Genomic DNA, 27,252 nt, shown 5'->3' on the forward strand with positions numbered 1-27,252 from the left:
GTGTGGTGCGTTCTTGTCTTTCTATACAAAGTGTCACCAGCCTTTTTGCCCTTGAGAGCTACTACTGGATACTAATTCATGCCAAGGACTATCAGTCACATTAGCGTTCATAATGTAATGTTTTTATTGAAATCGCATGAGGCAAAATTTTCTTGTTGTTGATGATGATGTGTGGACATTTTGCCTACTCCATATAATGCAAAACACACATGAATGTGTGTGTTCTCTGGTGATGTTGTCTTTCCATTGTTGTGTGGTACAACAGCGTTTGTGTGTGTGGTAGGCCTTGTGGGCCCAGAGTTGGATCTTTTACGCGAGGACATCCTCATTCTTCTTCATAGTGCAAGTGGGAGCTGTGGACGTGTGTGCCATTTTGTGTGCATGTGTTTGTGTGTGTGTGCACGCGCGCCCTCCCACTCCATCCTGCTCATATTTCTTTTATTGGCCATGTGTGTGGCAATGTAGCCATGGGACAGCAGGGGTGTGTGTGTGTGTGTGTGTGTGTGTGTGTGTGTGTGTGTGTGTGTGTGTGTGTGTGTGTGTGTGTGTGTGTGTCTAAAATGGCGAGCGGCGCTTGCCCAGGAGGAGCGAGTTGCTTGTCGGAAGCCCTGTGAACAGCTGCACAGGGGCCTCGGGGGCCCTTATTGTTGAACACATCAATTCATTTTTCAGCTTGCATGTGGCTGTCCCCCCCCTTTTTTAAAAAACATTTGTATTAAGGTCACGGTCCAGCAGGGGGTGCTGTCACCCCCATGGTGAGGCCTGACAGGGCATGTAGGTCAGTGGCTGAAGGACGCAGCATGACATTTAGCCTTCGCCCACCATGGCATTCCATTTCACACAGCTAGGGGGGGCTCCAGGGTTGTTGCTGAATATGTAAAAATGACTCTGAATCATTACAATGTTGCAAAATGTCAATACATGTTGCTGAGCATCACTAAAGGTTGCCAATAGTCTCTCAAGATTGATAAATGTCACTAACGAACAGCATTTAACGCTGCTTTGCGTCACAAATTTTCGATAAACATTCAACTAAAACCACAGAAAGTCACCGATTGTTTCTCAACGCCGATAATCAGAAAGTTGAATGAAGTTGAATGTCAGTCAGTCTTGCTCTTCGGGTAATGTCAGAAACATTGCTCAACATTGCTAAACCTCTTTGAATGTTTCGCTTCACATTTAAACATGTTTAAACATGCTGCTAAAAGTTCCGAATAGTGTTTCGTCCTTGTTGCTAATATCCATAAAGGTTGCTCAACATAGAGTCAATAAACATCACTAAATGTTACTAAACATTTCTAAATATGTCACTCATCATTGTTAAATTCGGTAAATGGCACCAAACATCCTCGAAATTCTCTAATTGTCATTAAAAATGTCACTAAGCATTGCAAAACACCGTTAAATATTGTTCACGCAAAAACTTCCCAATAGTATTAAGTAGGACTAAATGCGTTGCTAAACATCATGCAAGGTTGATAAAGGTCACTAAATGTCACTAAACGTTGCCAAACACGTCACTTAACATTGTTAAATGTTGTAAACGTCGCTAAAGGTCGCGATCCTGACACCGCGTGCGGCTCCTCCGCTCTATTTCACGTGTCGCAGCCAGGGGGCGCTCCTGTGTTCGGCTCCCTGTGGCCATTCTGCTGATGACGCGGCGATGCCTGAAGGCGTTGTGAGTGTGTGTGTTTGTGTGTGTGTGTTTGTGGGTGATTGCCTGTCGAAAAAGGAGTCAGCCGAGGACAAACGGAAAGCCCGTGCCATTTCTTTCTGCATGGTGACATCTAGTGGACACATGCGCAACTACACATTGGTCGAAGTCAAACCTTGTTTTGGCCAGTGTTTCCTAACCTTTGTCGAGCCAAGTCACATGATTTCCTCGCCAAAATCTCATGGCACATACACATACACACACACATACTGGACAAAAATGTCACAAAAAGTATCAATACTGAAATAATTATGATCTCCTGTGACAGTCGTCACTGTCTTGTCTGAATGGCAACAAAGAGGATGCGCAGGCTCATTGTACGTTCTGCCATCACGTGCATGAGTAGTTAATTGCTCAGCCTTCAAGGTACGCTTGGATAGATGAACAAATATGCTTCATTTTAAAGTAAATAGGGAATCATTTCTCGACCAGATAAGTGAAATGAACACTTTGCTGTCGCTTGAGGGCCCAATTTACTTTTTATAATGGATAAGACTAGTTAAAGTGTGTGTGTGGGGGGGGGGGAGCAATGTCAACAACATAAAATGATCAATTCCAGTGAGCTCCATTTTATTAACCTTGATTCATTTCTTCAAAAAGTCAATACCTAATAAAACGTATTTATTAGTTGTTGTTTTTTTACATTTTTAACAAATTTTATAAAAAGCAAAATAAATGTACATAAAATTGTTAATTTCGGTCTTATTTTTCTTTTTTTCTCGTTTGTTTGATTAAAATGTTTGAACCAAAAATGAATAAAAATATACAACAGATTAACAGGAGTTGCAAAATGTAAATGTTCAGTGGGCACGGTTCAAGAACAGGTTTTAAAGGGGCCACACGAAAATCGCAATTTAAATCAGTACAGATGTTTTGTGTTGATTCTTCAAGTTTCTATTAAAAAAACAAAAAAACAACGTAATATTTAAATTATGGCCTTCCATGGGAGGTCTTAAAAACTTTTCCATTTGTCCTCCTTGAAGCTAAAATTTAACGTTTTGACTTCTCCTCCTTTCTGTGTGTTCCCATTCACATGATTGCGCCATCCAGCTCTGTATGCACAGTAAATTTTCGAATCCTTTTATTCTCATGAGGGTCGAGGGCATGCCGGAGCCTATCCCAGCTGGCTCCGGGCAATAGGTGGGTTACACCCTGAACCGGTTGCCAGCCAATCGCAGGGCACACTAAACAAACAACCATTTGCGCATAAAATCACACCTCGTGACAATTTAGAGTGATCCATTAACCTGCCATGGATGTTTTTGGAATGTGGGAGGAAACCGTAGGAAACCCACTCCAGCACGGGGGAGAACTTGTAAACGCCACACAGAAAGGCTGGAGTCTGAATCAAACCCGAGTCGACCCCTCCCATTGCTGGCTCAGGAAATAATGAGGAGACAAAAAAAAAAAAATCAATTCACATTTTCAGTGACTGTTGGCCTCCTCTTCATGCTGTGCTTTCTTCAGTGGCCACAAGATGGGAGCAGTGATCTGGATTAGCTTTCCTCTCATAGAGTGTGTGTGTGTGGGGGGGGGGGGGTTGCTTCTTTTTTTTTTTAAACATTTATGCAGTTTACTTGCAAAACACCTTTAGTAGCCCCCCGGGGAGTTAAAAATAAATCATCCCCCATCACCCATGCGTCCGATTGCCAACAATTCCGGCACACGCATTCATCTCGATTGGTCACACAAAAAGCCTCTTGAAACCAGGCTGTGAAACACACATTAAGGCATTTGAAGCCGTATTTGGTTCTTCTTCGTGTTTGTACTTCATCTCTCATATACACGCGCACACACACACACACACACTTGAATGGGATCATCTCAGGAAGTCGCGCTCTTAATGAGAGGTTCACATCCTGTCTTATTAATAAGAGTGGACGAAAGGATTTGCAGGCCAGGAAATGATTGCCACTCACAAGTCAGCATTTTTTATTTTTTTATTTTTTTGGTGCAAAAACGTACTCATTTGATCATGAAAGGGTCTGATTACAGCAGCAGAACGCAACCGCAGGTCGACAGGTCGAAGGTTCTTTTTTTCATTTTCTTTCACTAAACAAAGGCTTTTGAAAAGTGACAACCAAACATTTGTCCTCTTTCTGTAAGGTGCTTTTCCTCTCCTGTCTTCTGTGTAAAATATTAAATAAAATGGGCGGGGAAATGAGAGTCATGAGTTGATTTTATTTATGGTGATTTTAGATGCCATGCACACGTTAAGGGACACATTTAAATCTTAAATCACTTGCATTTGAACGAGTTTTGTCTTTCTTTGTACATTGTTCAAATTTGGAAGCGAACAAACAAAATATTTAGCGTGAGGGTTTTTTTTTTTTCTTGACCAAAATGACCCGAAAATGGTGCCAAGCAAAATGGCAGACCCCCTGTGTCTTTTCAGGCTAAGCTCCCGGCGACTTTTTTGTGGGTCTGCTCATGATTGATGTGCCCACCAAATTTCATGTTTGAGTCCATCTAAAATAGCCGCTTCAAAACGGCCGATGTCTTCCCGTGTCATCGAGTTTACAAAGAAATCATGTGTTAAGCTATTACAGTCCATGTGGTTTTTGTTTTATTACTCAGAAATAGCTGCTTTGAACCAAAATGGCAAACTTCCTGTTTCTTCTCACACATGGCTATTTGTGCCTTTCTTTGTGGGTCTACTAATAGTATAGTAAAAATAATAACTAATACTATCAAATCTCATGAGCTGCCTTAGTGGATTAAATTTTCACCTCAAAAGTTTTTCTTTTAAGCTGGTGCTACAAAATCAATTTTTGAGCCTTAAGTTCGCAACCCAAACGTAAATGTTCACCAAGATGAACACCAAATTTGGTGGACTTTTTTATTCTGGGAAAAGCCCTCGAAATATTGATCCATTTGGCCTCTAATTGGGATGAATTGCTGCTTTCGTGATATAAACAAAGCGTCTTATTTGTGGTGGGCGGAAAGAGGGAAAAATCCAACCCGTCTGCTATTGGCGCCGCTTTTATTAAAAAGCTGCGCTAATCTTTTGCGGAGCACACATTTCTCTCAGATAAAGAGCAGCAAATTAATTACCGGTTAATTATCACTTCTCACACTGCTTGCTTGCTGCAAACACGACAATGGACTCTTTTTATTTTTCATTTTTCCAGTGACACTTCTCCCTCACTTCTAACAGCCCCCCCCTCCGCCGCGCCTCCTTTCAGTGAGCGTTTATTTACTCTGCGCGACACATTTTTACTCACAAAACCTTTCGCTCGCTTCCTCTCGACGAGTGAGAAAATCTGATTTGGATGCAAATTGTCGAGCCAAGGCGCGTTTGCGGTTTTTCTTTTGTGTGTGTGTGTGTGTGTGTGTGTGTAGAAGGCACAACAAGATTGGAGCGGGACAAAAACAGCAAGCACTTGAGTTAAACAGTCGGCGCAAAAGCACATTTATACACCCAAACGTTTTCTTGAGATGATTATTTTTGTTAGTTTTATCAAGAGTGAAAGCGTCCCCATAGCGCAGTGCGTTTGGCCCCTCGCATCTTTTTTTTTTTTTGTCAAGGCACCCGCCTCAATATGAGAATAATAATCAGAATACATCACAGTTATTTCACAGAAATGTTTTACCTTTTATTTAATATGTTTAACCCCCCACCCCAAAAATGCTAAAAATAGAAAAAACAAAAAACTTGAACTGATTCTGCACAAATGAGCATCTAAGTGCAATGGCAGTTGTCCCGTAGTTCGGCGCTCTTTCCATCGTATTAGCCTCATCGTGAGTGCAAAGTGTCCCATCGGCTGTGTCTCATCCAGAAAAAAAAAAAAAAAAAAAAGCAGGAAAGAAAGGACTCCGCGCAAGGCTAATTTGATTTGACCGGGCAATCACTCAATTTGTTCCCTCATCAAAGCCAGAAAATGGACTTGTGAAGTGGTCCTTATTAACACTCTAGTAGAAGACTAGAGCGGGACAGTGGCCCTCAATGACCTCGGCGAGTGAGTTCTTTTCATCCGGGAAAGAAAGTCTCTGTTTCAAAAGTCTTTGTCAGCTTGATTGACAGTTCAAAGAAGGCGGGTCCGTTTCATCAGCGCACTGGAGCATATGCGCGCGTACAAAATGAGCTCCCCATACCAGTTTCACCTGTCATCATAAAATTGAGTGGATGGTGTCAGTCATGACAGGAAGCACTAAAGAGTTTTACCGAGGCAAGACAGGAAGTCAGCCATTTTGGTTTTGGCATTTGGGGCAAATTCAAGTATTGGTGCCCGCTTGGGAATCAGAAAAAAAATGAAATTGCGCTGGACACTCGTTTCACTGATCAACATGAAATTTGGTGGGTTGAATGTTTATCATGACAGCACAGGCGAAAAAAATCACAAGCACCCATGCCGAAAGTCAACAGGAAGTCGGCCATTTTGGTTTTGGCATTTTGGGCAAATTCACGTTTTGGTGCCCTCTGGGAAATTAGAAAAACAATTAAATTGCCCTCGACACTAGTTTCACTGATCAACATGAAATTTGGTGGGTGGAATGTTTATCATGACAGCACAGGCGAATAAGTCGCAAGCACCCATGCCAACAACTGGAAGTTGGCCATTTTGGTTTGAAGAAGCTACTTGGGTGCAAATTCACTTATTGGTACCCCTTAAAAAATGTAAAATCAAAATGAGCCCTTGACACAAGTTTCACTGATCAGAATGAATTTGGCTTAATGTGTCGGTTTCATGAAAATTCTGTGTACTTGCCTTATAATCACAGAGCGCACCAAAAGGTGCCAAAATACTGTACGTCGGACCTATAGCAGTATTACCACATATACTTAAATCTGCTCTTTCTGTTTTCATTGGTTACCTTTGTTTACTTTCAGCAGAAACAAATTCAGAATAAGGTGGCAAGTAGTTCAAGAGGTTTGGTCCTCTTTTGAAGCTTCATCAAAGCTTCTGGCCCCATGCGGGCCCGATGGTCTGGTAAAAGGGCCTCCAAGGGCCACATGCTGAGGTTGAAGCCACTTGGAAGGTGCGGACCTAAGCATCCCTGATTCCATCACAAACTTTTCTCCAACAACTTTTTGGGTCCCGCTGAGAGCTGCAGTTGTGTTCGACCCAAAAGTTCTTGACAGTGACGACCACTGAGCAGGCAGAGCAAGTACAATGTGTCATCAAATTTGAACGGGACACACAAAATAATCCAAATGCAGCACTTTTCCGTCCGCTGTTTTCTTCCCCCGGGCAAGGTTGTAGCGCTGAGTGGAATTTGGGTTCCCTCCAGGGAGGACGGGGGTGCTTGTTATTTATTTTGAACCCTTCTTTCAGTTTTCCGGTACGGTGTCGTGGTGCGGCACGACGTTCAAAATGGCAGCGTGTCACGTGAGGCGTTCGATGAGGATGTAAAGTTCACCACGACGCGGTGCAGCACGACATTGCTCAAGCGTAATGTATTCCTCGCCATGCGGCACCCAAAAGTTCATACGAGAGATTAAGTCGTAGCAATCGTTGACATTTGAGCAATGTATGAATGGAATCGTAACCGCCGTCGTGGGCACGCAAGTCTTTTTTATGTTGATTTTGGAGTCACTTAAAAAAAACTAAACTGCCAAGTATGTAAAATGAGGATTCAAAATCATGAAGAATCAAGTCCGTGTGTGGCTCTCGAGCGGTCTCGGCCGAATGCCCTGAAACAACACCCTGCACGACTGTCGTCACATCCCTCTAGTTCAGGGGTGTCAAACATACGGCCCGAGGGCCAGAATCGATCCCCAAGGAGGATTGATCAGGCCCGCAGGACAATTTAAATGTGAAAAAAAAATGCATAAAAGACACGGAATGAATCATTTTAATAAAATGCAATTCATGGATTATCCGCTAGGGGGAGGACTGTTTTATCTTTAGTTTGTAAAGTGCAGGCAGGGATTACATTTAGATTTTATTTGCACATGTGTAAATGGTTCAAAATTTCCTTTCTTTAGAAATCTTGTTTCATCTTAAAATGCACGACTATATTTTTCAATAGCAATTACCTGTTAAAAGTTTTGTGCCTCTGTACAATCAGTGGCATCAGTTGCAATGCATAAATGATCAAAGTAAGTTGCACATTTGTCAAAGGAAATCCAAGGTGTTTCGTGAAATGTTTTATAAAAGATATATTCATGAAATGTCAACATTTTCCAAATGTTTTTGCACTTCACAAAACCAAAACAAAGGAAACACATGATATTTTGGATATTTTTTGGCAGAGTATGGTATAATTTTAATGGTCCGGCCCACTTGACATCTGCTGAGGCCATATGCGGCCCACAATGTCAAATGAGTTTGACACCCCTGCTCTAGTTAATAGCACCTGAAAAAATGGATGCTAGACTTTGTCTAAGCATCTTTCTTATGCTGACATAACGACATGTTTAAGCAGCAAAATCAAATCCACTGAAACTCCTCCGGTGGCTTTTCCAACAACGAGGCGCTCTAAGTCAGCCACGCCAGCCCGAAGCCTGGCAGTGCCTGTGGCTCCAAATTCATACAAGGGATTAAGATTGATAGCATTTGAGCGAGTTTTAAAGGAACCAGAACCACAGGAGCTGAATGTTTTTTGTGTCGGGTCAAGCTTTGAGTTGTACCTCGGGTGGCAGCACAGGCTGTGAACACCCACATTTTGGGGCAACAGTTTTCCCCTTTGTCCAACTTCCTCCTTTTGATGTCAAGACGCGGGTGTGCCAGGCAGCGGCTGTCCACAGATGAGTCATCTCAGCCTCCTGTAACCAAATTTTCTGTTTTGCAATTTTGCGGCGCGCGGCGTCCAACCTGGCGGCTTTGAGGTTTATTTATTTACACCTCATAGCCTCCTCCTCATCCTCCCCTTCTTCTTCTTGTTCTTCTTCTCTCTTCATTGGGGAGACGCCTGCGAGGCCGCCGGGATGGGGTTAGCATCGATTGCTTTATTGGTGTGCTCGGCTCCTCTCCCGTTGGAGCATTTGTCTTGTCTGGGGGCCGTCGCTGCCTAGCCAGGAGATCGTTCGTTTATTGCTAACGTTGTGGTGTTGGGTGGGGGGCATTTGCGCAGGGGTTGGCGGGGGGGTGCTTCACGTTTGTAGCTCCGTTGGGAGGAGGAAACCTGGCCAGGTTGTTCTGCAACTAATTCAGTTTGTTGCGGCTGGAAAAAGTGAGGGTCGCAGGATTTATCGGTCTAATGAGTGCTTTGCCAAAATACTTAGAAAAAACAAAAAACTTTTTGTTCATTTCAGCCCGGCCAGGTGCAACGGCAACTAATTCCCGGTTTGTCGCGGTGTGAAAATGAGGGTCGGGGGATTTATCGTTTTTAATGGGGGTCGACGCGGTACCGCTCGGCATCCTCGCCGGTTCCACTTTTCATCAACGCCTAATCAAATTCCTCCAATCAGGCCCGTTTAGCTAATCACCCTTTGTAATTGCCACACGCTCCGGCCCTGAGGAGTATGGATCCAACCCTGACTCTCTTCGCCATCCTAGAATGAGCCGGCCCCCCCCCGCCGACCGGCGGCTCACGTTATTTACGGCGGGTGGCCGCAGCTATCTCCCTGCGGAGCTCATTGTGGATGTGCGCAGGCATCAATACGCGGCCGTTTTGGCAGGTAGCATCAATAGCGCCGCCATTAAGATGTGGACCCGGAGTCCAATGCATTTCTCACTTTGCGAGCGATCGATGGTGTCGTAGGTCTTCCGCGGTCATCGCCCGCGCCGCCATTGGAAATCTTTGGGGCAGAGCGCCCCCAATTAATTACCCCAGCCAAGAGCGAAGGGTCTGTGAGGGCCGCTTTTTTTTTTTTTTTTTTCTCGTGAGGGGTATGGGGGGGCATTATCAAGTGACACCTCCAACGATTGCTTGTCCTGCTAATGCAGCCCAAACGACGGCCTGCCAGGCCATCATACGCGTCATTAGCAGCTCGGAGAACTTTGCCCAGCAGGGGGGTTTAGGGGTGGGGTGAGGTGGGTGGGGGAAGTGGGCATTGCGGTTCCCCGGGTTCGCAGGTGTTCGGGAGACAGATGACAGAGATGCGCATTAAGTGCGCCTCCTACTTGATGACATTTTATTGATGAATTTGTGTCTTGTTTATGGAGCAAAGGTATGTTGAGTCTTTGTTAGTTTAAAGTGAACGTTTTCTATTGTTTGGTTTTCTTTGTGTGGCTATCAAAGCAAACAAACAAACAAACAAACAAACAAACTCAGATAAAAAGTGAATTGATTAGGAAACGCCCCCCCCCCCCCTTCTTGTTATTCTGGCAGTCCTTGTAGTTTTCAGTAGTGCACAACCTACTGCACTGCATCTTCATTTTCTCTTTTTCCAGTTGACTTTTTCTTAATATCTTTCAGGGGGCTGCAGTTGTGATTCTAATTGTGTTTAAAATATATATTTTTTTACAAATGTTAGGGTAAAGTAGGGTCTGACAATGACGGGCACCAAATAAACTGTTGTATATGTTTGATTATACAGGTATGTGTGGTATATGTTGTCTTTTGAAACAAACTTTGATGACTGTGACTTTAGATTGTGTGTAAAACAGTCCATCTCAATTCATGCAAAGCATTTACGAAAAACATAGGATTGTCGTAAATGCATTTTACAGTACAACATTCTGTTAGCCATTCATCCCTTTTCGTCCCCGATCATGAAATGGCCACAAGAGTGCCCTCTTGTGGTTGTTAATGGTATCAGCGACCTTCACAAGTATCCATCCATCCAGCTGTTTTCACCATCATGTTTCACATTTTCACCGGAGTCATTCAACGTCATTCCATGTTGCTATCATTCCACATGTTTCCGTAGTTTTTTCTTTCAGCATTTTCACATTCACACACAATTTCTCCAGAAATTGCTATGCCTAGTTGGCTCGGGTGAGTACAGGGAAAAGACTGTATGCGTGTATCTAATGTAAACTCCATTAATAATAACACTGAATATTTCATGTGTCATATATTATCTTCATCTGTACATTAATTCCCATAGCGCATGATTTCACGTACACACATGTGTATATAGTATTATATATTGCCAGTAGCGGGCCTTTTAATTTCATGTCTACTGGCGGCCGTCGGGCACGCGCTCAATGACCAGCTGGGATTTAATGTGCCGCCATGCCATGGATGTGAAAACTTGCCAAGTTGCACAGGAGAGAAAAAAAAAAAAAAGATTTGAAAATGTGAATTACATGTTTTATCATCCACGCGTGCAGCTGGATGCTCAATGGCGAGTGCCAAAAACTGAAGACTTTTCACTGGCATCTTTGATCAACTTTTTAAAGGTTTCACTCTCAAAACGGTGGCAGATTTTTTCTCTTGTTTGAATGCTTCTCACGAGACGCTAACACCCAACTGGTGGATACAGGGATGTAACCTGATAACATGGTATACTGTCCACTGTAGTGACCGCTGTCCCTGAAAGGGTTAATTCTACTATTTTTACAAAAACATTGTTTGAAAAAAAAAAAGAACAATGCATTTATGTCTAACACATTAATTTTATTTGCCTCGCACATCAAACGTGCATATGCAGCTCTTTGGTGCCGCCCTAGTGGCTCCCTGGAGTTTTATCCCCAAAAAAAGATGGGGGAGGCAAATATGTTTTGTTTTAATACGGTTTCTGTCGGAGGACAAACATGACACAAACATTCTGAACGTTTTCCAATGCTGTAAAAACGTTGGGAATAAATCTTAAATGTCAAAATTTCTGTCAACGAGGATTTTGCGTCTTAGCCTGCGACGCATGTTTATATTAGCAGGATGGGAAGCCAGGCAGGTAAAAAAACCAACCAAACAAAAAAAAAAGGCGTTTCATGTACAATTCACAGAGGGTTCCCGGAAAAGAATGGGAATCTGGATCGCAGAGAGAAGCATTTTTAAACAGTACGCGTCATCTACGATAGTTACCACGCTGCAAAAGTGCGTCCCATGCCTCGATCATTTGTTGCTCATGATGGCATACGTGTGTAAGTGCGTGCGGATGCACGCGTGTGTGTTAACGGGTTGATCGTGGGAGGTTGGTTGATCAAAAAGTAGATCTCAAAAGGTTGGGCACTCTTGCTCTGCAGGGGGGAAAAAAAGCATTTAATCATGAAGGCTCGTTGTGTATTTGTAGCCAACTTAGTCATTTTGATAGAAGGCTAATATAGCTAACATATTATAAGGCTTATTTAAGGCTTTAAATTTTTTGCGGCTCCACACATATTTGTTTTTTTTTTTGGTCCAATATGGCTCTTTCAACATTTTGGGTTGCCGTCCCCTGGTCTAACCAATTCAGTTGTCTGACTCAGCAGATACACCAAGTACTTGGACGATTTCCATTGAAACGGCTCAATCACTCAGTTTCGTGGACTCGGAAGATTCTGTTGAATCGGTTCGCTCACTGACCAATTCAATCAATCACATCATGAAACTAAGTAAGACGCAATAAGGGGCAGACTCTCATGCTGTGTAAAAACCTTCACTTAGCCCATCCGCTCATTGGATTCATCTCACACTAGATACGCATTGACTTCAGTTGAATCTGTTCACGAATTGACCTCGACATTTCGAAAGATAGAGTGATTCCAAATGGCTTGCTCGAGTCACGTCAATTATCTTCACTCTCGTAAGTGACTCGGGGGTGGGGGGGGGCGGGTAACGTTTGAAAAAGATTTCAGCAGCTCCATTCAAGCGTTGACTTGGCCTCAACCTGCACGCGCACAATCCGCGGCGTCGGCTTCACAAAGCGCCGCTTGCACATTTTCAATGCATCTCACCAAAGGTAAATGCGCGAAAACCTTTTTTGGCCCGTCGTTTACATCTCCTGAATGCTGGAAGCCATAGAATTTCAAGCACAAATAACAACAATGCGGAGCTGTATTCATTTAATTATTTATTTCGGGGGGGGGGGGGCGGGGCACTTTTAAAGCTTCAAAGGGCGACAAGCCCAGAGGCCACTCGACGAAAACTCGGCCCAACAAGTCTACGCTGAGGAAAAAAACAACCATGACATTATCACTAGACACACTTTCACAACACACATACACGCTACGTTACATATTTAACGTTTCACTTTCTAGGTGGGGTGGGGGGGGGGGATGCGGTATATTATGCAGCCTCGGTATGCCATTGAAGAAACCATCATAAGCGCCACACTCAGGAAATGACATCAAAGACATCAAAAACGTTGGAGGGCTTTTATTGTTTGTTTGTCTCCTGCTAGACATGATATATTCACATTGTTATGCGGCATTATGTGAAAGTGAAAGCGGGGGTGTTTTATTTATTTATTTTTTCAACAATAACGATAGAAAAGTAGTTACTGCAGATTTACCATATGGGCATTTGAGTAAGCCTGTTTTATTTTAAAAAATGGTTTGCTGTAATTTGGTGCAGAATGTGGTATGTGATGTACTGTATAAAGCAAAGGAACACCATCTAGCCGACTTTACAGATCCAAACCAAATGTTGCAGTAACCCCGCCAAAAAATCCGCCGGCACGTTTCAGCGAGTTATTGCGAAACCCTCCGAGACTCCGCAGGATGACTGCGTGTTACAAAACTGCGAAGCGAACTCGCCAGATGACTAATTGCGGTGTTTTGTAACAAATCTCTGGCATTGGCAGCAGCGGAGAGGATTGGTCGCCTGCCTCAAACGGGGGACCCATGGGCTCGATGTTTTGCCGGGCGGTTCCGCTGGCCTCTAATTGAGATGTTTTATGAGGCGGCGTGCGATTGGACGAGCTCGCGTCAGTCGGCGCATCAACCTAAGCCACGCCGATGACGGCCGCTCTGCTCTCGCATTTAATTGCTCGTGCTGCTAAAACAGTTGGCAGCCGGGAAGCTCGCAGCAGCTGCTGCACGGCTCTTAAAGGCAGAAAATTACTCTGCTTTCCACTTCTTAGACTGCCAGGAAATGCTCTCTGCCTGCAGGGGGTGTCGAGGAATCCCTTCGGGGTGAGGGTGAGGGGGGGGGGGACTTCATTACACACGCATTTCTGGCATTGTTGAGCTTTTTCTTTTTTGTGACAAATGATCTCTCACGTCTTACACACACAATGATGAAAAGTCAAAACATTTTGCAATTTAGCATCACCCACGTGCCGAGCATGACTCCTGGAACTGATCAAATTTCACCGAAATGGCCACTTCAAAGCAAAATGGCCGACTTCCTGTGTCTTTTGTCCAGGCATTTTACTTTTTCAAATTTTTGTGGGTCTGCTCATACTCAACAAATGTAGTATAGCTCATGTTACTAAATCAAATTGTCCGAAGGGGGGGTGAAATTTTTTTTAACCTTAGATGGCTGCCAAAAACCAAAATGGCACATTTCCTGTGTCTTTTCCACAATAGCTTCTTGAAACTTTTTGTGGGTCTACTCATAATACATGTGTCTACCAAATTTGATGTTGCTTTGTGAAACTATACCTGTGGGTGTTGAGTTTTCAAAAGATTCTGGGTGTGTGCTTTGATTCTAAAATGTTTGTTTGAAACCAAAATGGCTGACTTCATGTATTTTTTCTCAGGCATTTTACTTTTTCAAATTTTTGTGGGTCTGCTCATAGTCGACAGATCTACTATATCTGATGTTACGAAATCAAATTGTCTTCAGAGGGTGACATTTTTTACCCTTAGGTGTCTGCTTCAAACCAAAATGGCAAATTTCCTGTGTCTTCTCCACAAAAGCTTCCTGAGACTTTTTGTGAGTCTACTCATAATACATGTGTCTACCAAATCTGATGTTGCTTTGTGAAATTATCCCTGCGGGGGCTGAATTTTAAAAAGAGTCTGGGTGGGTGCTTTGATTCTAAAATGTTTGTTTGAAACCAAACAGCTTCTTGAGACTTTTTTGGAGGGTCAACTCATGATCGACGTCTACCAAATTTCATGCGGCTGAGTGAAAACTGCCTATGGGGGCTGAATGTTCAAATAACTCCCAAAAGGTGCTGTCATGTCATTAGATTGTGCAGGTTTCTGCTGACCATGATTGGAAACCAGTCTCATTCTTACCTCCCTTCTCAAAAATTGAAGAATAACGTAATAACTTAGTAATAACTTCCCGAGTGCTGATAGGGAACATGCGCCTAACCGCCTGTTATATATAACTTGTGGAATTGTATGTGTGCATGTGTACCTATAAGTATCACATTTTTGCTGCCACTGTAAGCTTTACATATACACATGAACACGTCGGATGTTGTAAATATAAATATGCAGTCAATAAAAATAATAGCACGCTGAAGCCTCCGTGCATCAACATGAAATACTTTCATGTCTTCTACTGACCCGCGTGAGGATAAGCGGATTTGAAAATGGATGGACAGACGGCGGAGGATGGGGAGAGGGGTGGGGGAGATATCGTTGAGGGGGAACATTGAGGGCGACATCCAGCAAGCGGATGACCGTCAAGAGCGATGGCGTTCCGACCGCCGTCGATACGGAAAGTCGGGCGTGAAAAAGGCTTCCATCAATGCGAATCATATTAACATGATAAAGGGCACGTTGAAACGCTGGTCGGCGCATTGATCCCGCCACCGCCGCCTTCCACACGTTAACGAATCGAGCGCCTCCTTCTTCCAATAGGAAGGTACTGTAAAATGTATTCATTATTTTCTAATGTAAAAAAAAATGTCCAAATGTATCCACATAAAATTAATAATTTCTCTCTCGAAAAAGAATTGAACTTTATTCTCATCAGATAACTTATGTTCTTCCTCAAAAATAGATCATTTGTCCAAGAATATTTTTTTGGGTGGACAATTTTAATATTGCTTATCTAAAAAAAAAAAAAAGTCTGTTCTCATAATTTCTTGAATTAAATTTGACTTTCTTCTTCAAAAAAATTGACCAACCTCATTTTCATTATAATACGAATAATGACTTAAATTTCATATGATTTTTCTCATAAGACTAACATTTTTTTGGGGCGGGGACATCACTTCCTAAATATGCGAATTTTATTTTTATATTTTTCTCATAAAAATACTGCTTTGTTTCTTTTAAAAATGTGTCACTTGAATCTTTTAAAATAATGCTATTTGTTCCTCCAAAATACTTTTTTTTTTTAAATTCACGGCCAGAATGTTTTTGGCAGAAGAGCCTGCAGGAGTTGGACGTTTAAAATAGTTTATATACCACTCAAAATATTAATCTCATCAGAATATAAAGTCTTTTGTTGTCGGGTTTTTTTCATCATTTTTTGGGGAATAAATTTGATTCATTCTGAAGATTAAAAGTTGTGTTTTGATACTTAACCTACGAGCAAGACGATTCCCATGCTGTCTTGGTGAAAGGAATGCAACACTAGAAGCACCTTGACATTCCAGTGATCTGTAATATGCAAAATATTGAACATTTTAGGTAATGCAGAGAACAGTTTGATTAAAAAAAAAACAGCATGGTGAGTGGCGCGGCGCACCTTGCTTAATTATGAACTAATTAAGTGTCAAAATGAAAGCGTTTCATCTTCATTAGCGTCCGACAAGCGGCCGACGAGGGAACATAATTGAGAGGCGCCGTGAGCTAATCGAAGGAACACGTGTCGCTTGCTATTCAAATTTGAAAACGCCGTTCAGCCCAAAGAAAGCGCTTGATTAGATTTAATAGTCGACCCGAGCGAGCCAGTGCGCCGTCGATGCCGGCTGTTGAAAGCGTTCCGACGACGGCTGCCCGGACGCGACTAGCGCTGCTCCAAAATCAATTAGAAATAATTTTTCACTACCGCGACGTTTACACGTAAAATGTACCCTGCGAACACCACAAAAAACACTGATTACGCTGATCATTTGTTAGTTCCTTGCGCAACATTTAAAACAGCAAAAAAAAATTTTTTTCACATAAATCGTTCAATTATCCGGCACATGTTGCCAACTGAAGACTACCATACCCATAATGCCCCTCTCCTCCTCATGTCAATCTTTTTCAGGTAAATCGATTAGGTCGGTAAGTACTGTACAGTAGTCGGTACATAAATTCACAAAATAGATTATGTAAACTCTCTAGATTAGGTTGGTTGATCGATTGGTTGGTAGATCACATAATCTCAAAAGATTAGGTAGTATCTTCAATAAATGCACAGTACACCCGGATAATTTCCTGTTTACGTTGTCACTGCCAATAGGAAAAAAGAGGCGTCGCAGACAGATGTGTTGGTTCGCTTGGGTTAACACGGGGTCAAAATTGACCAAATTGATTGGACCGTGAAAAATATAAATTGTATGTGCCCGATGACCTCAGCCTCCAAACCCCCCCACACCCCCCTACACACACATACGCGTGCTGTCAGTTTGTTGGCCGAGCGCGCCGTGGTTGTTTAATCAGTGGCGCGTTTTAATGGCTTGTCAGTGAAAGGCTGAAATACGGCGGCGGGCTACCTGGTGCAAACATTACGATAAATCCCGTTCGCCCGCCGTTGCCGCTCTCCATAAATCAGTGCTTTTGGGGGGAGAACGCGGCCAAAAATGGCGGCTATTAAAATAATGAACGGGATCATGAATTTCTCGCAGTCAAGTGGTTTTTGGAATGTGGGAGGAAACCGGAGTACCCGGAGAAAACCCACGCGGGCACGGTGAGAACATGCAAACTCCACACAGGAAGGCCGGAGCTGGGGTCGATATCTGGTACCTCTGCACTGTGAGGTTTGATGTGCTAACCACTGGACCACCGTGCCGCCCACAAGGTTTTCTAATTGTCACAAATCAAGTCCTTGCTGTGATGTGTGCACACTCGCTGCAGACAACAAGGCGCTCTAAAGCACCGATGCTGGCGCAAAACTACCATCTGTTACATTAAACTTTTTATGATGATTATTATTATTATTATTGTTGTCCCGTGATTTTTGGTCTTCTCTCCATGATGTGCCGGCACTAATAGCCAACAACGAGCGGCTCTAGAGCAACCACACCGGCCCAAAGTCCCGGGCCAAAGACTGGCATCATTTTAGCCATACCCATAAAACCTGGAAACCCGAAATGGTGGAAAATAGTCTTCCACCACATACGATAGCGCCACAATTCAGTCCTTGAACGTTTTTCAGCAGATATCTTCAAACATGTTGAATGTGTTTCGAAACAAATCTTTGAATTCACTTTATGAATCCAAGAAAATGTTGTAACAAGGACATCATTTGAAAAGTTTTGAAGGATTGTTGACGAAGTTGCTTCTGACAAATGAATGCGTCCATCCTTGGATTGCTCCCAAAAGCTACACATAAATGTTTCTTTTGAATCTTTTTCCATTTCTGTAAATTTTTGAGGTATGGCTTATATAAAAAAAAAATCAGATCATTGTTGTAAGACGGCCATTAACTGAAAAAGTTTTGGAGGAACGTGAAATTTCTTGTTAGCTGATCTTGATCAAAAGTTAATCCGTTCATCCTCGGGCCGTTCATTTTTCTTCCAAGGACGTTTTTGAACAAAGGAGGTCCATTGCATTTGCTGTTTGCTGATTTTGATCCAAAGTTAAGCCATTCGTCCTTGGGAAGCAGTGCACCAAAAACAATGGGTATCTCTTCACTTGCTGTAACTTTTTAGCTGGTAAAATGACTGACAAAACTGAACTAACGAGTTTTGATGGGATTTCAAGGAAATTTAGTTTATCGCTTGGATATGACCTCAGGAAATTCTGGATCCAGATTATTATAAATGCAAAACTTGTCAATGGATTCTGATTAAATTTTGCATATGTTCAGTTTTTATCAGGAAGTGAAATCTTCATTCTTGCCAGAAAAAAAATACGCAATTCCGAGCGTTTTTTTCCGTTCTGTCATTGCAAGCAGTTGAACATGGGTTGGTTTCCACCAAAAACGGTGATTTCTAATCAAAAAGCAGAGAAAACAAGATGACTGGGGAGAAGAAAATATAAATTAACAGCAAAACAGTCACTTTGTCGCTAATATATTCAGCTTTTGTGACTCCACAAAATATAAACCAGGCTGAGATTTTTTTTTGGTTGACCAAATAATCATTTTATTTACAGACATACAACTAGCAAATACTCTGAGGGACACTGACCTACCACATGGCTCAAGTTGAACATCAACAGCATTTTTTTTCGAGTCTTTGCCATTCGCTCCCTGATCATCTTTTCTCATGAATGCAACCATGACACATACTGTGTTTCAGTGTGAGGTTCCTAAAATTGTTTTACTTCCAACATGCTGCCATTTCTCTCCCTCATAACGGACATTATGGGACGAGATTACCACCTAATGTTTAACTTCCACGCAAAAGCTGTGCTGATCTCAAATCCAAAATTATGTAACGCTGCCATCTACTGGGCGTCTGTCTGTCATTGCAATTATGTCAAAGTTTAACACACAGACAGGCTCCTCCATGCCTACCTGTTGAAAAACGTCCTTGATACTCTTGGGTGGCAGTGAACGCTTGGATTCCGGTTGACAGATGCCAAAGGCCATGGCAGTGAATGAGTGAATTAAATGTTACGCCGGTGGCCGCCATTTGACAACAGCTTTGTAGGTTTGGTTGCATGGTGAGACGTATTGCTATGGTAGATGAGTGGAGTCGCATTCGGTGAAAGCCTCGCCCTCTAGTGGCTGGCGCCTCCATTCCCCTGTTTTCACCGTCTGCTAACTATAAAATGGGACCAAATGAAGAGAAGCGAAACCACGTGCCCCTCAACCCTCCTGGCTCGGAATCAATCCTGACATTTTCATTGCCGGCTCACAGAAGCCAATGGGGCCTTACGGAGGTTGTTAGCGGCCGCGCCGCCACCGTTCCGCCGGCTTTCATCGGATGCTAACTTTCCTTCGCTCGTTCCCAGGTGGCTTTGTTGGTATTTAAGCGCGGCGATCAGGCTTTTTAGTGCGCGGCCGCAGCATCTGCTCACGTCCCGACTTTTGCTGCCACTTCGGTGTTGACGCAGCCTTTTAAGCGGGCCGGTCAATATGCTAGCGCTAATATATTATTTAGCGCCTTTGGGTCGACAGCATACGTGCACGTGGTTGCTAATCGTGTTGAGGCAGATGTCGGGCCCCTCCTCTTTACACCGGTTAGCTGCTCCTCCTGCAAAATTCATCTCGGCCCTCTTTTATTTATCCCCCTCACTCGACAATTAGTCATTCCTCAATCAAGCATAGGGAAAGGAATTGCTTTTAATTACTTTTGATAAATGACAAATTAGTTTGGTGCACGCAGGGTAGTTTTTGTGCATATATGTGTGTGTGTGTGTGTGTGTCTAGCGGAGAGTTTCGCCAAGATGAAATCAATGTTCGCTCGCTCTCTTAGCCGCGGTTCAGCGGACAGACTTCTGGGCCGAAGCCAGGCTGCGGACCGCCGACATCCCCCGAGTCAGCAGAAAAAAAAACCCCACCACCACCAGTGTGCATGTGAATGCACGTGAACGCTGACACTTGCGCGATGTTCAGCAACAAATTATCTCTGGCACACTAAATCCGCTAAAATATAAAAAATATATTAACAATTCAATTGTATCAATCATAGGAGTAAAAATAAGATGAAGTTTGGGATGAGGATCATGGAAGAAAACAAAGCGCCTGTAGTCTAAAATGAATAAAATTCTCGTGGGTGAGTGACTTCAAGACGTGACTGGACTTTGGTAGGTGATGAATCCAGAACTGTGACGAGGTTTTCATTGGTGATAAATCAACATTTTTGTTTGCCATTTTTCAAAAAATTGTGACTGCATCTTGACTGGCGATAAATCAAATTTTCTTTTTTGGAGAGGGCTCTGGTCAGTAATTTTGGTTGGTAATTTCTGTTAACATACAAACGTGATGAGATTTTGATCTAAAGCTGTGAGTGAATTTTCATTTGTGATAAATGAAATTTTTTGAGTTGATTTTGGTCAGCGAATATTAAAGAAATCTGTGGCTTGATTTTTTTTTTTTGGTTCAGTTGCAAATCTAAAATATGTTAGAGTATTCATCAACATTTTTGATGGGTGAATAATCAAAGTATCAGTTGATTTAGTTAGGAACCAAATTTTGGTGGATTTTGGGTAATAAGAAAAACTTCTCATCTGCATCGAGTCAGGTGTGTACCTTTCCAAATCAAGGACTCAAGGATGAAATGTGGAAAGGAGATGCACCTAAACTTTATTTTGAGCTTCATGGAAACTGTGCATCAACTTTGGCACGCAAAAAAATAAATAAATAAATAAAATAAAATTCAAAGCGAATCCCAGAAGAGGGAAACAAAAATGGCAAATTTTGAGCATGAATCAAAAATCAAGACTAGCCAGGGGGGAAAGGCCATATTGCCCAGCCCAATAAAATTATTCTTTTGGTCAGATGAGCTTCAGACGATATTTTCAAACGCTAATTCGTGTCGTCGTTCACCAGCTAGCATCCCGTTCACACATGTTGTTGCACTTTCTTTCAAATGGCTGCCTTTACTTCCAATATTCCCTTATTTGGAAAATCTTGTCAGTCCATCCATCCATCCATCCATTTTCCGAACCGCTTGATCCTCACTAGGGTTGCGGGGGGTGCTGGAGCCTATCCCAGCCATCTCCGGGCAGTAGGCGGGGGACACCCTGAATCAGTTGCCAGCCAATCGCAGGGCAATCTTGTCAGTCATTTATCCATTTTTGTAACAGCACAGTTGATGTGCGAACTAACTTTGGGTCACGAGCCACATGCTGCTTCCCCATTTCAAAGCTAGTAAACCGAACTGCTCTTGTGAAGGGAACCAAACTAACGTTGTCTTCTTGCTGTTTTCAGGCTTCTTCATCCCGTCGTGAGGTCGAAGCACCAGCAGAGAGTCCAGCGACGCAATCTCAGCCCGACCATTTTTACCTGTACATGGAGACCCCCAGCTGGGCAGGTAGGACCCCCAAACCTAATCCACTCCAACCCACCTTTGCCATTGTGAAACAAGCTGGTGATTATTTGCACGCTGATCAACATCCTGTGCTGTACAATTGCAATCAAAGAGTGTGAAATTACATTTTGTGGCCTCACGCTCGGCCTGTTTTACTCGTGTGAAAATGTGACCATGTGATAAATCGGAAATTGCCAAGGGACTTTGGTCCCAAATTTAACCTCAATTCTGAGCAGATTTTGGATGATGATACATTTAAAATTGTTTGCTGATTTGGGTTTGTGACGTACAAATCTTTGAGAGAATTTACCTCCATTTGTCATCTTGAATTGTGAGTGGCTTCTGTTTGATGATGGCTCAAAATTTATGATCGTAATTTAGTCTGTGATGAATTAAAAATTGTCAGTGGTCTTTGAGAAATCTCAAATTGGTGACAGGATTTTAGTGTGGCGATCTAAAATGGAGCTTGGATTTAGTTTCAGGATGAATCTAAAAATTGTGAGTTTTGGGGGTTTTCCAATCACAATCAAAAATTGTGATTGGATTTTAGATTTAATGAGAAATCTGAAATTGTGAGTGGACTTCGGTCAAATGAAAAGTTTCAAATTTGTGACTGCATTTGGGTCCTTGACAATCTAAAATTGTTGTTGGATTTTGGTGAGTAATGAATTCCAAAATTTTTTGTGGTCCTTGATCAATCTTAATGTTGACTATATTTTGACCAGCGAATAAAATTGCGGTTGATGATTAGTTCATTTGCGGGGTAACATAGTTGGTGCAAACATTCAACGAATCACAATAGTTTGCGTTCTCATGTCGCTGCGGTATTTTGCTGCAGCAGCACCCATTTGCAAAACGGCATCCCGCTCTCGTGCCCGCGCTCTCATAACGGCTGCGCCCACCCCGCCACGTGTGGCCATATTGTCGCTAATGTGCGCCTTGTGCCCACGGGCGCTACTTTGCCGCCACGGATCCCCCGCCGCCGCCGCCCGGCGGTGCCGTTGAGCAGGTGGCGACGAGGTCCAGTGGGCCCGCCGCCATTTGCTCGCCTTCTCTGAGGGAGCGGGTCACAACGGCCGTTTGAAAGCAGTGTAATTATCTCTGATTGCCACCACCGCCACCCTGCCTCCGTAATGACAAACCTCCAGCGTGTGTTGCTGGGGGGGTGTGCGCACACACACACACACACACACACACACACACACACACACACACCACTCAGATATTTATGAAGCGCAACAGTTGACGAGTCAAAACTTGTTTGTTTGTGTTTGTGAGTGGATTTGTGTTGCCAGTTCAAGTATGAGGGTCATTCTATAATTAAGCTGAATTTTTCAGTCTAAGGACTTCTAATACAGATAGAAGCTTGCTTTTTTTTTTTTTTTTCCTCCAACGTAGTCCCCCGGCACTGTCACACACTTTTCCCCTCTGCCCACGAGCTTCCATATTCCCTCAGCGTAAAAATCTTTGGACTGATGTCTCAGCCAGTCGCTCACAACGCTTTTGACTTCATCGTATTTTGCCTGTTGAAAAATCTAAAATTGTGCTTGGAATTTGATTGACAAAACTGTGTGAGTGTGCATTTTATGATGTGATGAATCTCAGTTTGTGATTGGATTTTAAATATGTGACAGGATTTTGGTCACTGGAAGATTTAAAATTGAAAGTAAGTTTTCATCTGGGAGGATTTGACAATTGTGACTGGATTTTGAATGGAGATAATTGAAAATGAATTTTGGTCTCACGGCCATCACACCTTTTGGGGTGTTGAGCCGCCCAACACCCCCACCGCCCACTGAGCGCTATGCTAGCCCTTTCACCCTGGAGAACCCATGGGGTCAAATTTGGCCCCTATAAATTCTGCTACTCAAATGCTACCCCTGAATCCCAATGGGTCAAATTTGGCCCTAATCCTAAATTAGGATTAAAGCATTGAATATTTGAAAAAACATATTTGGGTGTTCAGTGAACATATAGCAGTCATTTAATGTATAATTCATCATTTTTCAAGGAAGAAAAGGGTTCCTGGGTTCTCCAGGGTTAAAATAAGTCCTCGCTTAGAATAGAGTATGCTGATATGTTTTAGTCGGAACAGCACTTCTGAAGTCTTCAAGCCAGAATGTCAACATGTTCCAAATAACCAATCCATCAAATTCAAATCAATAAAAACATTTTCTTTCTGGCCGCTCATAGCAAGTTAATTCTCAATGACGCCTCGCAAAAATAAAAGTATGACCAAAGTGTTTAATTTGTCGGTGAAGTTTGAGAACTTGCCATAAAACACTTCATAAAAACGCGGCTCATGGTTTTGTATTGCAAATCCAGTCGGCGAAGCCAATTTTACTTGGCAAGGTGAAATTTGTTGGACATGTCCATCGTGAGACGACGCGCAAAGAAAGTTTCAAGCAACCAAATACCCAAAATGACATATGAACTCTGCCATTTTGGTTTAAAGCAAACATTTTAGCACTCTTGGCTTCATTTCCCGGTATCCTTTAAAGACTTCAGCTGGGAGATTGCTCCCAAATTTGAAGCAAGTCAACTCAAGAGTTGATTGACGTCAAACTGCGAGCAATTCATTCAGGCAAAGTTTTGATGAAGGCCTGCACGTTGCTCCATGCAGCTTTACGAGTCCTGTTGTTGTGTCAGCCCTATCGTGTGTTTGCGAGCCGCTCAGCGGGCGTAAGTGCGCCCCTGCGCCTTTAAGAGCTGCCGGCAAGCGAGGCGAAGGAGCGAGTCGGACGATGGGTCGCCCGCTGGCTGGCGGCGCTGGCGGGAAAGTGCTGACGGCAGCACTTTGCTTTGGAGCATGCCCATTAGAGGGAGCCATAAATCCTGGGCTCTCCGGGCCAGGCTGCGTCAGCAGTCCGCTGAATGAATTGATTTTAAACGCCACCGAGAAGAAAGCGAGAGCGAGCGAACGAGCCAGCGAGCCAGCCGCTATCTAATTGTCTCGCTCTCCTTGCCGGAAGCCCTCTCGCGCCGCCGCCGCACTCCAACGTGTCACCGACATGGCGGTCGCCCCTCGGGAACCCCTCGCCTTTGATTTAACAGCCCAAATATCAAAGACCGCGCCGTCTTTCTTTTCCATTACAGACGTACCTCCGAGGAGTGCCGCAATCCATATCGTGACTACTTCAGATATCAAGTCGTCATCCATTTTCTCAAGGCCTTAGCCTCGTTAGCCGATCGTTGTCGATGTTTGGCCAGAAGTGGGCTACACGCTCAACCACAGGAGTCCTAATACCTTCCTCTCGTGGAAGTGCATGCCGTCGGATTCACACCTACTCCCTTGGCATTGCTCTTGCAACACTGCCTGCAATTATTTTTTGTGACAACTCGCCTCATAAGAAGAACATTTTTTGCTCCCCCCTTCCCCCTTGACTCTCTACGTGACTATAAATAATTCTATAAAATTGCAAAAAGAACACAAACTACATTGTAGCCTTTGCACATGAAAGAAAACAAAAAAAATGTATATATACTGTAAATCTGCTGAATAACTTTTTAATAACATTAACAATTAACATCATTTATATTCGCTGCACACACTCTGCCACCTACTGGAGTGGATGTGCAACTACACTTTATTTTAATTCGGCCCAAAAAAACAACAACAAAAAACAAAAATATGTTTTTGCCGTGAAACAGACAAATAAATGTGTCTGGATTTCATGTCATTATTGTTGTACTCATTTTAAAGGAGAAGTCAAGTCAAAGGTTTTCTTTACGATAATATGTTCTATTTCTCACGGTATTCTGATTAATTTTGCATTTGGCTCAGCTCGCGAGCGTCACGTGACCCAACCCAGAAAACAGGTGAGCCGTGACAGCTGTTAGCTGAGCCCGGAACAAATGTGATGTCATTTTCACTTGACAGAAAGTGACAAAATGGCCGCCCCCCCCCGAGATGGACAAAAGCAGCTGGGCTTTGCTGTTTTATTCATCGGCCACAAACGCAATATTCATCAGAATGCCGTGTGTAGACTAGAGCGGGTGCATAGAAGACATTATTGCAAGCAGCATTTTTGACTTTTTTTTAATCCATATTATTTGATCCATTTCCTTAAATTAATCAGCCGATGATTCGATCATCAGAATGAAATTCCGATGAGCAGCATCGTTCTAAAAAAAAAAATCCATCGATTCCTAATTATGTCCACTATTATTGTCATTCTGAGGCCTTTCAGCAAAATCACAATCAAGTACCAAGGTGGGTGGCGGTGCGGCAGGATGAGTTTTTTTTTTTACTTTCCTCGCGGTGGCGTCCTCTGCGGCTCATTACACCGTTTAAAGAGGCGTCACTTTCCAATCACCTGCCACGCTTCAAACCGGCTCGGCCACCGGGGATCATACATCAACTTGAATGGCGCCCCCCCCCCCCTTCCTCCCCACTTTCACATTTTTGAATGGGTGAGGGAAGGGGGGGTCATTATTAATAATACCCCTCACCCCCCGCCCCGGCCCCCCACTCTACAAGTTCTGAGTCCTTAATATGAGAGTCAACTTTGGGTCCGCGATGCTCCCATGTCATATTTTTTTCGAGCGCAGGTGAGGGGGGGTGCCAAGTCAAGTCACGTGTGATAAACGCAGTTCAACTTGTTCTGGGAACACCTCGACGAGCCACCACCGCCCGAGTAATTACTCTTTTTTTTCCCCAACCTTTTCTTTCTCCAATCACACTTGATGGATTGAGTGGAAAGAGGCGATCATCTGGCGCTTCGCGGGCTCACTGAGCGTACTTCGCCGCCCCCCTACCCCCGCCCCACCCCGTACCCCTCGCTGATTAATGATATCTGCTGCGAGTCACCAAAAGCGGAAATTAAGTATTTCTCTTTAAATGTAACATTTGTCTCCTTTGCCGCCATTGAGGAAGGCATTTGTCAAAATCTTCCGGCTTTGGCCGCACGCTGGATTTCCTTTGGGAACGCGGCGGGAATGACTCCCTACTTTGGCAGTAATGGCATTCCGTGTTCGCCTTTTATGCCTTGAATCCACTCGCTGCCCTTTCACCCGCACCGCATACTCGGAATAATGAAGTAGTCGCTTGGAGAATGCGGGGGGAAAAATCAAAGAGGGCTTTAAAACCACGAGCCGCTCAGGCTCGCTGATTGACGCTTTCGTTCTGCTTCCGGAAACTTCCAGCTCAGGGCGCTTTTATGCCGCAGTTGGTGTACATAGCCACGTCTGCTTCACGGATGTCGTTAACTGTTGTGTTTGGAAGTGTTTGTAGGTGTCGTGCACCCAACTCACTCTGCGGCGCTCAATATTCGGCAATGACGAAAATCAGCCGACTTTGCAGAAAACAAAGAGGCAATATTGGAACGAAAGACGCATATTTCCTTTTTGTCTTGCTGGCTGAATGATGTTCAGCTGGGACGATGTCCGCAGTCGCAGTGGGTCAAACGTGCAAATCACAGCAGCAAGCCCTCCCTCGCCCTACCCCCAGGACCCTCATCCAGCGGGCCTGAACTTTTTTTTTTTTTCCCATCAATAGAAATTAATTGCATGAAAAGAAATCAATGATGGCTAAATTGGTTTTGTGTCGGGGCGCGCTCGGAATAAAAGCTGCGAGCTGTTTTAACCTGCCCCGCTTTTGCATCTTAAATCGCGGAAATATCCGAGTGGGGGCGGGGGCTGCGCCTTTTTGGCGAAGGTGGTGGCTGCCCTGGATTTTAACTTTGGTGTTGTTGAGGGGAGGTGGCGCTCCATCACGCCGCTAATAAAAATCACATGCTTTAATTGTTTCTCCAGACTCATAAATCGCTTGGCTTAATGGGTTAATAAGCAGGCTCGATGAGGACGT

The 27,252-nt window shown here is 43.5% G+C and overlaps 1 protein-coding gene across 9 annotated transcripts in view; it reads left to right on the forward strand.

The window, feature by feature from the left end:
* LOC147193054 (RNA binding protein fox-1 homolog 3-like) overlaps nucleotides 1-27,252 on the forward strand; it is a 315,236-nt gene that overhangs the window by 132,234 nt on the left and 155,750 nt on the right. For all 9 annotated transcript variants that reach the window (XM_086132040.1, XM_086132039.1, XM_086132033.1 and 6 more), the window contains one exon: nucleotides 21,347-21,449. In XM_086132040.1, the coding sequence (XP_085988166.1) occupies nucleotides 21,428-21,449 (22 nt within the window). In that variant the 5' untranslated portion in view covers nucleotides 21,347-21,427. The remainder of the gene's footprint in view (nucleotides 1-21,346; nucleotides 21,450-27,252) is intronic.

Source organism: Hippocampus guttulatus, chromosome 16 (genome assembly GCF_054856545.1).
Source record: "Hippocampus guttulatus isolate MCC_2025c chromosome 16, RoL_Hgut_1.0, whole genome shotgun sequence".
NCBI lineage: Eukaryota > Metazoa > Chordata > Actinopteri > Syngnathiformes > Syngnathidae > Hippocampus > Hippocampus guttulatus.